Source organism: Cottoperca gobio, chromosome 19 (assembly GCF_900634415.1).
Source record: "Cottoperca gobio chromosome 19, fCotGob3.1, whole genome shotgun sequence".
Lineage (NCBI taxonomy): Eukaryota > Metazoa > Chordata > Actinopteri > Perciformes > Bovichtidae > Cottoperca > Cottoperca gobio.
The window spans coordinates 7083215-7098259 of NC_041373.1; the positions used below are offsets into that span (position 1 = coordinate 7083215).

Genomic DNA, 15045 nt, shown 5'->3' on the forward strand with positions numbered 1-15045 from the left:
AATATCAATTTGTTTTCTCCTGTCGCGTGTCGACGACGTCATCTTTAAGCTCACAAAGTGTGGCTGACTGGTAAAATAAGCCACACACACGTTTTACAGGCTAATTTAATGCTATTGGGACAATCGTTTCTTCGCCTATTTGATCACATAAAATGTCTTCACTCCTCAAGGTGGACAATGAAATTAAAAAAAAGGTAAGGTTTGTTTTTTGGAAACCCCGGTTGAGGTTATAAGACGTGTTGTTGCTGTTTGCTTGCTAGCATGTTAGCCACGTTTTGTAGCATGATTTGAGAACTCAGGCTAAAATGCAGCTAGCTAGCAAACAGCGGCTTACCGGCTTGTAGCCCTGGCTGTTACAATGCACCTGTCAAACCTCCCAACAGGTGTTGTGTCACAGTGACGTTAAGTGTCATGTAGGTGTGAAAGGAAGTTTACGTTGCAGCGCTGTCTGTGAAGAGCACATTGCACTTAAAAGGCCATAGCTACCAATTTAGCCAATTTAACAAGCTGCCGTCTTCATACCTGCGCCATGTTACCTACTATTATTGCTTTTAATATTATTAGGCTACTAGATACTAGCTACATTTATAGATATTTATATTCCTGTGAGAACCATGTGTCTTTAAAAAGTCAACTGTTCATGAGTTGCTCTGAGAAACAGCTCTGTGATGATGCATTGTCCAGCTGATCCAAGAGGCTTTTAAAAATAGTTTATTTAGCTTAAGAAGTAGGAGAATTTTCTTTACACATAAAGAACACTTTATTCTTAAGTTTATAACAAACATTCAAGTAAAACATTTTTTTGTTTTAACTGGAGAGAAAGGTTATGGAAATTATAATCGCAAAGTAACAGAACAATTTTTGTTAGAGAGATGTAGTGGAGGAGAAGTATAAAGTTGCATAAAAAAAGAAGTACCTTGAATTTGTAGTTTTAAGACAGTATTTGAGTAAATGTATGTGGTTACATTCCACCACTGCGAGTCTAATGAAACTTAAACCCGCAACCACGTTTAGAAAAGAAAAAGAAATAAAATGGTTTTACTTCTTGGCCAATCTGATATTTTGTCTTATGTGTTTGCAGGTTGATGCTTTCAGGGAACGTATCACTTCAGAAGTAAGTATTATGTTATGTAAAAACACAGCAAACATACAGCTATTGAAACTGTTTTTGTTTCCAGACAACTAAACGTTTGCATTTCTTTCAGGCAGAGGATCTAGTCGCAAGTTTTTTCCCAAAGAAGTTGCTGGAACTTGATCACTTCTTAAAGGTCAGTTACCTATTCATTCAACTACATAAACATTGCATCGTCTTGGATCTGTGTACGTCTTGGTCAAGAGTGGGTGATGTACAGTTTTGTGCAGGAATATGAACAATATTATCAAAGAAATATGCAAAAGATTAGTATAGTAAGTATAAAGAGGAAATATACAATGTACATAAATGATTGCCCATAAGATCTGCAATAATGTAACACAATTTCATGACAACTGGGAAAACACCAGCTGCTGAAAAGTTCCTGTGATGCTGTCAAAAGCTCCAGAACAGCTGCTCATGGATTGTTTTGCCATCTGTTGATGGGTAAAATGTAAATGTTTTTGACTAATCCAGTCAATTAAATCAAAGTGCTGCATCATGTTGATCCAAAATCCAATACTGCCATGAAACAGATCTGTCATTGGTTTGCAACATTACACACACTGGACAAAGACACTCTGACATATCAAAGCGATAGCTAGCTACAACAGAATAAATCGTTTGGCAAAATATCTGACAGGTAACACATTTGTATAGTCTCAAGGTATATATTGTTCTATCACCCAACTAGTAATCTTGTCAAGTCACAGAGAATAATTTGTAAAGGAAAAATAGTACAGCTAGTATCCTTTTTTTGTTTTTCAGGATCCAATCATAAACATTGCTGATCTGAAGGAGATACACTCAGAGATAAACCTGACGGTGCCAGACCCCATTTTGCTCTCAAACCTCCATGGCGGACTAGAAGCGGTGAGGCTTCCTTTTAGAGTAGAATCAAATCCTTAATAACTACTGTGTGCAGAGCAGAGGGGAGAGTGTAGACTGATCCTGTTCTTATGTTTCACAGCAAAATGCCAAAAAGAGAAAGCTTGAGGATGGAGGTGGGGAGGACAAGGGTGAGTAGAAGATTATTCATTAAGTCAAATCAATTAAAAGCAAAAGATTTCTAGCTACTACATGTTTTTTTTTCTCAATGGAGACACTTTAAAGTATTTTCTAGGATCCAGAATAGTGATTTAGACGGGAATAATTCTGCTGTGAATTACAGCCTCCTTATGTTTGGATATGACTGTGTGTTAGCCCACACCAGAGTAGCAACGTGTGCAACGGAAAGGCATTTTACAGTTTTACTCTCATACTGCAGTAACAAGTCTTTGGTTATATCTAACAAGTATTTCCTGTGTATCCCAGTGACTGGCACCAAGGTCTTTGTCATGCCTGGTGGGATGATGAAGAGCAACGGAAGCCTTGTTGATCTTATTGAAAAGGTCAAACCAGAGATCAGGACACTCATAGAGAAATGTAACACAGTAAGTAATATCTGTGTAGTCTTCTGTTCTCCTGCGACAGATGTTTCTCAGTGTGTTGTGTTACTTTCAGGATTGACATATGAGGTGTTACAGCTGGATATGTATCAAATAAGTTTAGGACTAATGAGTTATTGATGAAGCGGAGGGAAGACAATTCTGATCATTTAGAGTTGTCAGGCCAGTCATAATTAAAAACACACTCTTACTTGCGCAGCATGTCTTATCATGTGAGACTTCCAACAGGGAAAGATTTACCCGTTGAACAAAGTTTTGCAGCATCAATGTTTAAAGCTCCAACATAGGAATGCATGTAGGGAATTGAAAAATACCATGTATGCTGAGGATTGATCAACCCTTCCAACACAGTTACTGCAAAGTGTTGTGGATCTGACTGCTGTACATATTTACTTGACTAACAGCATTCCAGATGTTGCATCCTCCTTTTTTCTTAGCAGTGTTTCTGTTCTGCTGCAGGTCAAAATGTGGGTTCAGCTGCTCATCCCCAGGATAGAAGATGGCAACAACTTCGGAGTGTCAATCCAGGAGGAGACGGTAGCTGAACTCAGAACAGTTGAAGGAGAGGCAGCATCTTACCTCGACCAGATATCAAGGTTTGTCAAAGTCCTAACCATATTGTTTGTAGTGGTGTCGTGGTGTCACGCCAGATTGCTTTGCTACAATTTATTTTCCTGTGTTTTGATTTGTTAACTTGTTTCTGTTAATTGTTTATAATTTACAAGATTGGTTCTGAGATGGTTTGGCAAGTTTACCCGTCAGAGCCAACATTTTGTCTTCTTTACTTCTAGATACTACATCACAAGGGCAAAGCTAGTTTCTAAAATAGCAAAATATCCACATGTGGTAAGTAAAAATTATCTTCTCTGCCGGACACAAAAGTCTACAATATTTAATTTCCTCTTTTTGTCAACGAAAATGAGAGATTTCGGTTGTTTTTATTATATTTGAGTCAATATTACATGTTATTAAAGTCACAGTTAGTATTTAATGAATCTCTTGTGCATGTGGCTGCAATTTGATTCCAGGGCGGGAATTGCTGACTCCGCCACTAACAATGAAAACTACTATAGAGAGAATGTAAATACATTGAATTGGCTATTACTGAAAATATGTCGACCATAAATAATATTAAAAATGGGGTTTGGTTTTCAAGAATATAAAAATATATAAAGCAGTAAAGTAAATAAAAGTCTTGTGAAATTGTGGCTAACTATTTACTATTCACTATTTAAGTAAAGATGTAGAATGAATGTTGATATTGAATCAACTTCTTCTCTTTTATCAGGAGGACTACCGGCGCACGGTTACCGAGATTGATGAAAAGGAATATATCAGTCTGAAGATCATAGTTTCTGAACTCAGAAATCAATACGTAGGTTATTATCTTTATTTCTTAAATCAATATATTTTAGTCACTACCCAGTTTATTTTTGTTAATGGAAGTGTTTCCACATGATTATGATTTATTTAAATTTTTGTGTGAAGGTAACGTTACACGACATGATCCTGAAGAACATTGAGAAGATCAAGAGGCCTCGAAGCAGTAATACCGAAGCATTGTACTGATGTTCATCCAGCCATCTCACCCGTCTCCACCCGTCTCCACCCGTCTCCACCCGCCGTCTCCCTGCCTGTTGAGCTACAGCAGCCCGGCTCTGGTCCGCAGGACTACAACTAGACATTCACCTACAGTACAATCAACACAACCCAGTACAACAACATAGCTTCCATAGATGGACACAACACACATGTTTTTATTTTAAATGTAAAATATTTTTCCTGTTTTAAACCCTTTGAAGGAAAATGGGGAGATAGATCATAGACAACAAAAAGTGCTATGTATTTTTTAATTTTAATTAAACATTTCGTCCTCAGATCTTTGTGAAATTGCTTCATTTATAGCAACTTAGAAAGATTCATAGCAAAGTGGTTTGTTTCAGAAAATGTTTCTTTTTATTTAAGTCTTGTATCAGACTCCTCGTAAGGACCGTCCTTCGTGTTGCGCAGCTTTAGAGGATGCGCAACAGCCCTTGTTTTTTTCTCCGAATGTTATACATTGCACATTATGTTAGTGACATGAATACTAAGCAGGTATTAGGTCCACATGCTTATTAGTTTTCAGTGAAAATTCATAAGTCACCAAAGCATCTCATGTTAAGGTATTGTTTCTATTGAATAAAACATTTTTGATAAAATAATTATTTTGGCATGTATGTGTTTGCAAAAACTGTTACAATTATTGAATATCAGATGAAAGTTAGTTTTATATGCAAATATGAAGATGCTTATTCACACATTCATACTGGAAGTTTTCTAGTAAAAATACTTTATTATTATTATAAGTTATTAGAACTGGTGAAAACATTGTGTAGCTATGTTTCCTGTTGACCTGTAGATGTCTCTGTGGCATTCTGTACATCAGCAGGAAGACTCGAGGCTAAACGCTCGACACTCACTAACAAACTACTGACTCACTGTATTTACCAAAATATACACATGAGTTTTATTGTTTTTGAATATTGATTTATTTGTAATATCTGCAGTTAGTTCTGCACTAAATGCACATTTGTCTTACTCTAAATAATAAAAAATATATTATTAAATCCCCAGGAAATCAGATTCTAATGTAATCCATTGATTATCAATGCCAGTAGATTATGAGTCGGTATGCCTCATGTGATTACACACCTGTGAACTACATTTACGGAGGTTCTGTATTCGCCTGGTTTCACCTCTCAGGCTGCCCGACCTAATCTAGTTGAGGTTATTGAGGCTGTATGGTGCCAAAAAGGAAAACCTGCAGACACAATATCACCACCCCTGCATGTTTTAGTATGTATGTTGTGTAACTGTAATGTGTAATATCTTAAAAAGATGCTATATCTTTCAAATAAAAGGCAAGAAAGCTATTTGTAGTAAAGACGCAAAAGCATAAATAAATCTTTATCAAGAAAATAACTAATTTATGGTGCATTAGAAGTGCAGCAGAGTTTCTATTATACTCTATTACTACTATTATTGTGGAAAACACAAGATAAATAGTGCTGTTTCCCAACAAATGAGCATTTACAAGCTAACTTCTGATCCATATTTACCAATTTGCCCACACGTTCACCTTAAATGTTGTGCAGATCCCTTTAAAATCAAGACTTAATTAATACAATAAAAGTCTTTTTCAATCTGACACTTTCTCAGACTGAGGTTGAGGAGATCTGTACATCATAAACAACCAATTTTAACCGACAGTCGTAAATATAAGCCGATGTAAAGCGGATAGTGTTACTCCATGTTCCTGACGTAGTTATAGTCCCTTCCCGCTAACTCCCCTCTCTGTCAAATGTACCCTCTCACCATGCAGTCTGTCCATATAGAACAGCGTCATATAGATACGGCTTCATGTGATAAGTAGCGGAAAACAGTTAACAGGGTCCTCAGAGAAATGTCACACGGCCACGATTATTATGTCATCAAAAGATGTCTCACCTTGACCCTGTCTGCTGCGTGTTTACAACAGAGATTAACCACATTCGTAAAATATATGTCAAAGTACATATAAAGATTACATTTTTAAATTGAAAATAAAACATAATTTTGGTATTTTATATCATTTCCATGGTAGGTCATACTTTTCCTACTTTTCTATTATTAATTCAGTGACATATTTACCCTCGTATTATAAAGTAATTAGCAGACTTCCAGAGGTGTGTCTATCTCTGCGATCCTGCTGATCTCCGTACAGTACATCCTTTGATATGTCGCCCGAACAATGTGCTTCTTTTAGAGCCTGAAATGACACACGTGTTGTCTGCACTGCATTCTGCCCCTTGACCCTCCGTGTCCCTTTTGAAAGCGCATGTCTGTGGTGAAAGACTGTGTCACTATGTTGGGCTGCCGAGTGAAAGGAGCATGCTCTGGTTAATATTTAATGGTTGTTCCTGCCAGAGAATTAATCAGTATCAGTCTGAGACATTCGGAGAAAGCCGAGCATGGCACGAGTGACATTTGTATAGAAAGCAAACATTGAGAGGATAAAGCATGTCTAACTACATCTGTATAAAAAACTTGTTTGTTGACATTAAAGGAGCAGGTGTGTGCAGACCTTTGTTTCTGAGAGAAGAACGTTAAAGTTTCCTCATCAGACAGAGACCTTGAAGGCCGAATACATAAGAATATAAACAACCATTATTTGACACCACTTTCATGTGTGTATGTTAAGTATGTTAGCTTAGCTTAGCATAAAGACTGGAAACAGCTGGCCTCACTCTTTTAAAAAAAGTGACATTAATTAACGTGTAGCATTTTCTTTGTTTAATCTTTACACAAACTGAAGTGTAAAATGGACAATTTGTGGTTTTACCAAAATACCAAAGAGTTGCCGAGCACAAACCTCCTGTAAAACCACAAAGTGATATTTTTGTACTTCCACTTTTGTACAAATGAAAGTAACAAGATTAGAGCTCCAACAATAAGTTGACCAATCGATTAGTCAAACGACGGAAAAATATCTAATTTGATAATTGATCAATCATTTAGGTAATCTTTCATGCGAAAATGCTGTTTTCAGTCTTTCAAATATGGAAATGTTCTGCTTTTCTCTTTCCAACATCATATTAAGTGAATATCTTTGTGTTTTGGACTGACAGAACAATACATTAAAGAAATTACCTTGGGCTTTTTAGAAACTGGGATTGACATTTTACAGACACAAGAGTGGCATTAATCGTATCATCTAACTCTCGACAAGATAGAGAATAGGCGTATTTCCCCAAATGTCGAACAACAGTACATATTCCTTAAAGGAACTGATGTCCAGGCAAGCACTATAACTTCAGGGACATAGTCCCAAAAGTCTAAATGTCTTTATTAGAAGAAACAATCATAGTAAATATAGAAAATTAAACTAATAATAGATTTTAAAACACAAGTTGGACCTGACTCACAAGTTCTTGACTTCTCTCTGTGCCCTGCACATCCAGCACAGAGCCCAGGGAACCAGGGTGGTTGGGATTAAAAGCGCAACTGCACTTTTACCAAAAGACAGGAAATAGAAAGTCATAAGATTTGCAGTGGAAAATGTCCATCCATCCAACAGCTGAAGCAGGAATAAGGAGACAATAATACATCCAATCTTGAAACTGGTGGTTGTTTTCTTCGTCTTGGTCTCGGCGTAGAGGGGAGAGTGCAGGCCGAGACCCAGGCCGAACAGGCTGCCCATGTTACGCAGGAGGCTGGCGAAGGGCGTGGAGTCCAGGTGGACCCACTCGGGCTTCACGCACCACTTCTGGGCTTTCACCAGAGTCCACAGCAGGTCCACACCCAGAGCTTTGAGCAGCAGGTAGAAACCAACAGCGAAGGAGGTCAAGAAGAGAGTTGTGTAGAAGTAATTCTTCATGCTGGCGCTGTAGATCCATTTCTTCTTCGAGACAACCTCAGCGACAAGCACACCTGACACGAAAACAGAGAAGATGATCCATTAAACAGAGGGCCAGAAGAGCTCCATATGTTTTCAGGTGAGTAATGCTTTAATTGCATGTATCTCTCACTGATATTTTATATCACATACTTAATATTTTGTGTATGATAATGGGAGCCAAATATGTACCAAAGACCTGAGAGGCAGAGAAAAGAAAGTCTGATCTAAAATCTCTCCTGTGGTTTTGCCAAAACTTTTTCTTTACACCTGTTTTCACAGATGGAAAAAAAAGTAACTTTTTTTAAAATTTGTTTTAAAGTCCTAAAAACAGGAGAGAAGCAACTTTAGCGCAGACTTAGAAAACGGATCACCAGAATTGTTTTTTCTCACTTGCCTCCAGGGCTTCTATAAATATACCATAAATCATCACAAAAAAACAAACTTTCATCACCACAAAATGTATAAAGCTTGAATATTTTGGGCAGAATAACCTGTTATGACTCCAGCAACAACCTGGTGTGGGAAGTGGGCAGCCATGTAGACCCTGGACATGCAGACCACCAGCTCTACCAGGCCCATTAGCATCCACAGGCCTACCTGCAAGAATCTGACAGAGGGAATACTGAGCATGAGTACACAGGGCCCACAATTAAATTCAGTTTGAAGATGACAGTTTTAATTAAGGTTTCAAAGAAATTAACGATTATATTACCACAGACTCACTTGTACAGTAAAGGGGGGCATCGCTTCTCTGTTGCAATAGCGAGTAGCGCTGTTACCATCACATACCAGACTCCAGCTGCACCCATAGCATGACCTGAAGGGCTTCCTGCACGGAACAGACTTAGACTTGGAACAGAGATTTCAAAGCAATAAAGCTGCACATATTTATTGTGGTTATAATGTCCTCTTTTAGAGTGAAAGTTGTTTAACCACTTTAAATAAAATCATGAAATCACATTTGCACAAACTTCAAATTAAAACCCAAACCATCTATTTAGTTGAGAATGAGGATTAGGTAGCATTTGTAAATGACGGGAAATCAGGAAAATGTACTTAAAATATTCAAAGTAAAAAGTACTATATGCATATAAATTCCCCCTGTGACTGCTATACTATTATATATGATATCATTAGCTTATTATTACTCATGCATTAGTGTAAAAGCAGGATTTATAAAGGGATGCAACTAATGAATATGGTTATTTTCTTGACTAATGGATTGTTTGGATTGTAGAACCTCAGATTATTTGAGAAATCGATGAATCCACTAAACGTTTCAGCTCTCATTGTGTAAAGGACTACTGTTGTAAAGTATTTTACTTTATTACCTCTTCATATGTTTGGTATGTAAACAAATATATTTGTAAAGTAACCACAGCTGTCAAATAAATGTAAAAAAAGATCTATGTATATCTAGATCTCTGAAATATAATGGAGCGAGAGTATACAAGTGTCACAAAAAGAAATTCTCAAGTAAAATACAACTCCCTCAAATTCGTGCCTAAGTGCACTACTTGAGTAAGTATACTTAGTTACATTCACCATTATATGCACATAGAAAAACTGGAGCAAATGCAATGGTGTAAGCATCGTCAACAATGAGATGTGGAATCCAAAGTCAAACTCCTTTACACATGTTAACAGATACTAATTACTACAAAGGGCCAAAGGTACTGGAGTTTATAACCTAGTTATCACATGTGAGATCATATTCATTCAAATAAAAGCCAAGAGCAATTTCCAAACCCTGTAGATATTATATATCTATACTATTTTAATTCTGCTATTTTTATAATGGTACTTCAGACTCATTTACATCAACACTGTGATTATTGTACTGTAAATGCTCTTATTCTGTCCTTGTACTAATTGTTATGTTTTTTGCTGTGAAGCACTTTGGGCTGCAATTCTTGTATGAAAGGTGCTATACAAATAAAGCTTATTATTATTATTATTATTATTATTATTATTATTATTATTATTATTATTATTATTATTATTATTATATTATTATGATTGTCTATGGAGCAGCTCCAGACTTTATACTTGATGACATCACAAGTTTGAGGTTTATTTCTTTGGTTTCTGGCTTTGTGAGAGTAGCTCATGTTCACAGTTATGGATTAAACTTTCCTAAACCAAGCAACAACATATAGGAACTCTTCATTTAGGTGGTATCCCCTTTACATTTCCAACCAGTCTAATAGTTGACATCACCAGATAAACCATTCCACTGAACAATCAATTCTTCAGGAAAAGACAATCATCATGTGGTCCATTACAGATCATGAACTGTACCTGGTCCAGTCTCACATGTGATGGGAAACTGCTGCAGAGAAGGGGCCGGTCCTGCTCCATAAAACCGGGTCTCATGAACCCACCAGTACGGTCTCTCCCCGAACAGAATCCTGCCATGGAAACACCCGGAAACTCAAAATTAAACTCTTCTCTTTTTTAGTTTCAAGTGATATACATTTAAACAGTCGTTTACCATTTCAGGACCAAGTTGAGCCAGTCTCCGAGTATGGCCACCCAGATGAGCCTGAGCCCTGTGTCCCTCCGCAGGTGGAACCAGATCGGGAAGAAACAGAAGAACGTGGTGTGCAGGTCGGCCACTGTGGACGCCAGGCTGAACAAGCCTTCATACCTGCTGTATGTAGTCTGCAGATGGACTGCCAGCTCTACCCCCCAACTGTGGAGAAGATCCATGATATCACAACCTCCTGCCTGAGGATAATGTACTAAATCTGGGTCTGTTTTTGTTCTTCGCCAAGCTCTTCCAGGCCTGGCAGTCCCCACTGTGCTGCCTCTATGTGATCCCCATCGGACTTTACTCAAGGCTAGCACATTTGTTTACCTTTGGGACGGTGCAGACGGGTTCCTTAACCTTTAATCTCCATGCAGCCCCCCTGTGCTAAAATCCATCATAGCACAAATGAGCCACCGCCCCTCTGCTGGAGCACAGATTTCTAGCAAAACCTTTTTATCAATGAAACTGAAGTAGCTTCTGTTCTGAACTCAAGCTTGTGAAACCCCATTGAGCTTGGCTCATAATGTATCCTCTGTGTCCCATGGATAGAGTAAAGTGCGTCATTTGTTTCTTCCTACTCCACAAATGAGAGAAATGATGATATTATGTCCCTGAAAACAAGATTAATTATAAGCTCATCAACAGGGTGACGTTGATGAGCTACAACCTGCCAATCTGTTTTATCACCGACTATCTCCTCAGCTTCCGTCCAAATCCAATCATTTAATCATTGATATCCTTATGTAACCTACTCATGGCTCACTCCACCAGTGAGATGCTTTCCCCAAATCATCAAAAACACAATTACATAACTGACAGTATCACTCAGTGGCTACATGACTAGGAAAGAAAGAAGAGGACATGGCTGATATTTAAAAATGTATTTTGCTGTTCAATGAAAAGCAAATGTTATTCTGCAAACTCTTTGATTAGTTGGTGATCCGTTTAATTCATTAATTCATTAATTAGTTTGACACAATTGTGAAATACAGCCATTAGTCGACTTCCTCTCTATTAGTTCAGTGACAAAGATACCAATTGACGATTTGTTTTCCCGTTATCTTTTCTACATGTTTGTGACAGACCTCCCAAACTCTCCTGACTCCCAGTGTTTTATTACACATGTGCAAGGTCCAAAGATCAGCGTGTGCATGCGTTTGGCCGGTGGGTCCCTCTAGTATAAAAGCAACCAGCTGTGTTACTGATAGCAGCAGTCTTGTTTTCTTTTCACTCGCACTGCACCGGACTGAGATTTCTCTCCCTCTCTCTCGAGGCAAAGATGAACGCTATAATGGACTCCATGCAGGGTTTTGGGGTGAGCACCACCCACTCCCTGCAGACAAACTATAAGGATGCCCAGGGCTTGTTTCTCTGGGTCTCCTGGGCAGCAGACCTCAGGAACACCTTCTTCATCTTCTTCCCGCTTTGGTTTCACTTGCGTTCATCAGTGGGCATCAAACTCATCTGGGTGGCCGTGATCGGAGACTGGCTTAATTTGGTGTTCAAATGGTGAGTCAAGTAAATCTTTGAATTAGAATTGTTTTCAGATGTCCTCAACATTTGTTTTGACCATAATGGAGTGCATGTTTCTTTTATCTTCTTCAGGATTCTGTTTGGGGAGAGGCCTTACTGGTGGGTCCATGAGACGGCTCATTATGCAAACACAGTCCGTCCTCACATTGAGCAGTACCCCATGACCTGCGAGACCGGGCCAGGTGAGCAATAATAATAATAATAATAATAATACATATTATTTATAGAGCGCTTTTAAAAGACACTCAAAGATGCTATACATGCATGGCTGGATGTTCCTGCTGGGGGTGCACATAATGAGCTGCTGGGCCCCCGTTATTACCCCGTGAACCTGAAGCATATGAGCTTTTGGGCAGTCACCAGCTTTTCACTGTCTGTAATCAGGCCTTGTAATCATGCACAGGCATTGTCTTTATTCAGTGGAGGAAGATGTACTTAAAGCCTGTACTTAAGCACCAATACAACAATTTAAAAATAATATATTACAAGTGAAAGTCCTGCATTTAAAAGTAAAAGTATATAAGTGATTGACAAATGAGTGTATATTATATAATTGGATAATATTGTAAGTAGCATTTAATTGTTGTAGCTGGTCCAGCTGGAGCCTTTTTCTTTTTAACTACATGCAGTTAGTTTAGTCCAGTGGTTCCCAGTCTGTGGGTCAGTTTGTTAGATGAGGCAGGAAAGAAAAAAAAAAACACAGTTCTGCTGCATAAATCTACATTCATTTATTTTCTCTAATCTTCACTTTTTGTGAAATAGTGGATCATTTTATCTCTTTTGGCCATCTGAGAAATTTTGTAAATCACCATTTGATGGAACTGCAAATTATTTTTAAGCATCTAACTCTGTTTCTTTGTTGGGGATGAAATGTAGTCGAGTAGAAGTATAAAATAGCATAAAATATAAATACTCAAGTAAAGTACAGGTACACCAGTATTGTAAATGTACTCAGTTACTAATGCAGTCATTATCCTTGAGTGAATGTCTCCTCTCTGTGTTTGTGGTATCCAGGCAGCCCCTCTGGCCACGCTATGGGAGCCGCAGGTGTCTACTACATCCTCGTGACCTCCATCCTTGCCATCATGACCAGTAAGAAGAAATTTGGAAACAAGAAATCCACCAACAAGGAATGGTGAGTGAGAAAGCTCATATTGTCCCCGTTCATGTCAGTGTTGTTAGCCATGTCTTCCACCAGAGCTTATCATTGTGGACACACTATCTGTTCTGTGCTCTGGTTGATCATTGACTCCTGAGAACTATTGGTTGGAAAGGGAAGATTATATGTGACGTCCAGGCAGCTGAAGTTCTCATGACCAGCTTGGAATAACTGTGTTAATTGTTATATTGCTTTAGAGAGTTGACTTGCTAAAGTAAGTTTGATTTAAATCTCGAGTGCTGCTTTTCAATATAAAATAATCTAAGTTGTCTGATTTTGTTTTTTTTGACAGGTACCTGAAGGCTGTTTTGTGGACATTGTTTTGGGGAGTCCAGGTGTGTGTCTGTCTCTCCAGGGTTTTCATCGCAGCTCACTTCCCCCATCAGGTCATTGCTGGTGTGATCACAGGTCAGTGTGGAAGTCCGGATGAATACTAGTGCTGAGTATCGTTTAAAAAATGTAATAGGCCGTTTGTTCTTAGATTTAGGTACAAAAAGGATTTAATGCAGGAATCATTTGACGGGATGAGTTTCGATACTACTTGGAACTGGGTTATTTCGGTCGATACCTTAGACCAGACTACCTTGTAGCGCCTTGAGACTGCTTTTAGATTTGAAAGGCGCTTTATAAATACAATTTATTATTATTATTATTATTATTATTATTATTATTATTATTATTATTATTATTATTATTATTGTAAGTATGGAGTACAGATACCTAGCCATATTGAATCCATTAGGACTAAACTAAGAACAACTGTAAACCCTGTGCTGTTATGTAAACACACATAATATTGACCTTGACATTTGAATGGATTCTAGGTATGATCGTAGCTGAAGCCTTCAACAGAACTCAGTGGATCTACAGCGCCAGCATGAAGAATTACTTCTACACAACTCTCTTCTTGACCTCCTTCGCTGTTGGTTTCTACCTGCTGCTCAAAGCTCTGGGTGTGGACCTGCTGTGGACCCTGGAGAAAGCCCAGAAGTGGTGCGTGAAGCCCGAGTGGGTCCACCTGGACTCCACGCCCTTCGCCAGCCTCCTGCGTAACATGGGCACCCTGTTCGGCCTGGGTCTCGGCCTGCACTCGCCCCTCTACACCGAGACCAAAAAGAGCAGCAGCACGTGGGTCAAAGCAGTGAGCGTCATCAGCACTCTGTTCCTGCTGCACCTGTTTGACTCCTTCAAGCCTCCTACGCACACCGCAGTCCTGTTCTACCTGCTGTCCTTCTGCAAGAGCGCCACCGTGCCTCTGGTCACCGTCAGCATCATCCCGTACTGCGTGAACGGAGCTCTGAGCCTGCAGAACAAAAAGGGAGTATGAGAAATGAACTTTTACAGACTGAAATGTAATGGAGGCTCTTCCGGATCAAAAAAACTTTCTTCTGGTGCTTCTTGACTTCATATGTCCAACTGGTCCTCAAGAGAAACCTATGAGATCTATGGGAAATTGTCCCTGGTGTGATTTGGACACTGACCTCTATGTGACACTAAGTGGGAGCACTAAGCAGGAGGCCCTGTGGCACTGACAAAGAACAATTCTGAATTTAGCAAAATATGATAATTACAATTGTTGAGTCCTGGAAAAGGAAAACCGAGTTAAACCTCACTTTAAAGACAATGACAGACACGTACAGCTTTCATATGGTATTTCAAGTATATAAGTAATGTATTTTAAATGTTATAGAAAGTATTTTTGAATCTGTTTTGAATATTTTTAATAAAAAATATATTGAAAATGTATTAAATGACTTGGTTTATATTTTACTTTACTGAACTACTACTCAGCATTTATTGAGTCAATCTCATACAGTATAGCCT

At 38.5% G+C, this 15045-nt stretch overlaps 3 protein-coding genes across 3 annotated transcripts; 2 read left to right on the plus strand and 1 right to left on the minus strand.

Moving 5' to 3' along the window:
- Positions 1-39: 39 nt before the first annotated feature.
- Positions 40-4457, plus strand: psme3 (proteasome activator subunit 3). The gene is made up of 10 exons (XM_029455917.1): positions 40-194; positions 1082-1114; positions 1206-1268; positions 1901-2005; positions 2103-2151; positions 2447-2565; positions 3040-3176; positions 3372-3426; positions 3869-3955; positions 4069-4457. Exons 1-10 carry the CDS (start codon positions 153-155, stop codon positions 4147-4149), a joined length of 771 nt encoding a protein of 256 aa, XP_029311777.1. The 5' UTR covers positions 40-152; the 3' UTR covers positions 4150-4457.
- A 3062-nt stretch (positions 4458-7519) lies between these two features.
- g6pc1a.1 (glucose-6-phosphatase catalytic subunit 1a, tandem duplicate 1) lies at positions 7520-10708 on the minus strand. The gene is made up of 5 exons (XM_029456484.1): positions 10491-10708; positions 10298-10407; positions 8720-8825; positions 8488-8603; positions 7520-8028 (listed from the first exon to the last, which is right to left on the minus strand). The coding sequence occupies exons 1-5, from the start codon at positions 10706-10708 to the stop codon at positions 7520-7522; spliced, it is 1059 nt and encodes a 352-aa protein (XP_029312344.1).
- A 1088-nt stretch (positions 10709-11796) lies between these two features.
- g6pc1a.2 (glucose-6-phosphatase catalytic subunit 1a, tandem duplicate 2) lies at positions 11797-14548 on the plus strand. Its single transcript, XM_029456473.1, has 5 exons — positions 11797-12038; positions 12135-12244; positions 13077-13197; positions 13514-13629; positions 14046-14548. The coding sequence occupies exons 1-5, from the start codon at positions 11809-11811 to the stop codon at positions 14546-14548; spliced, it is 1080 nt and encodes a 359-aa protein (XP_029312333.1). The 5' UTR covers positions 11797-11808.
- Positions 14549-15045: the final 497 nt, after the last annotated feature.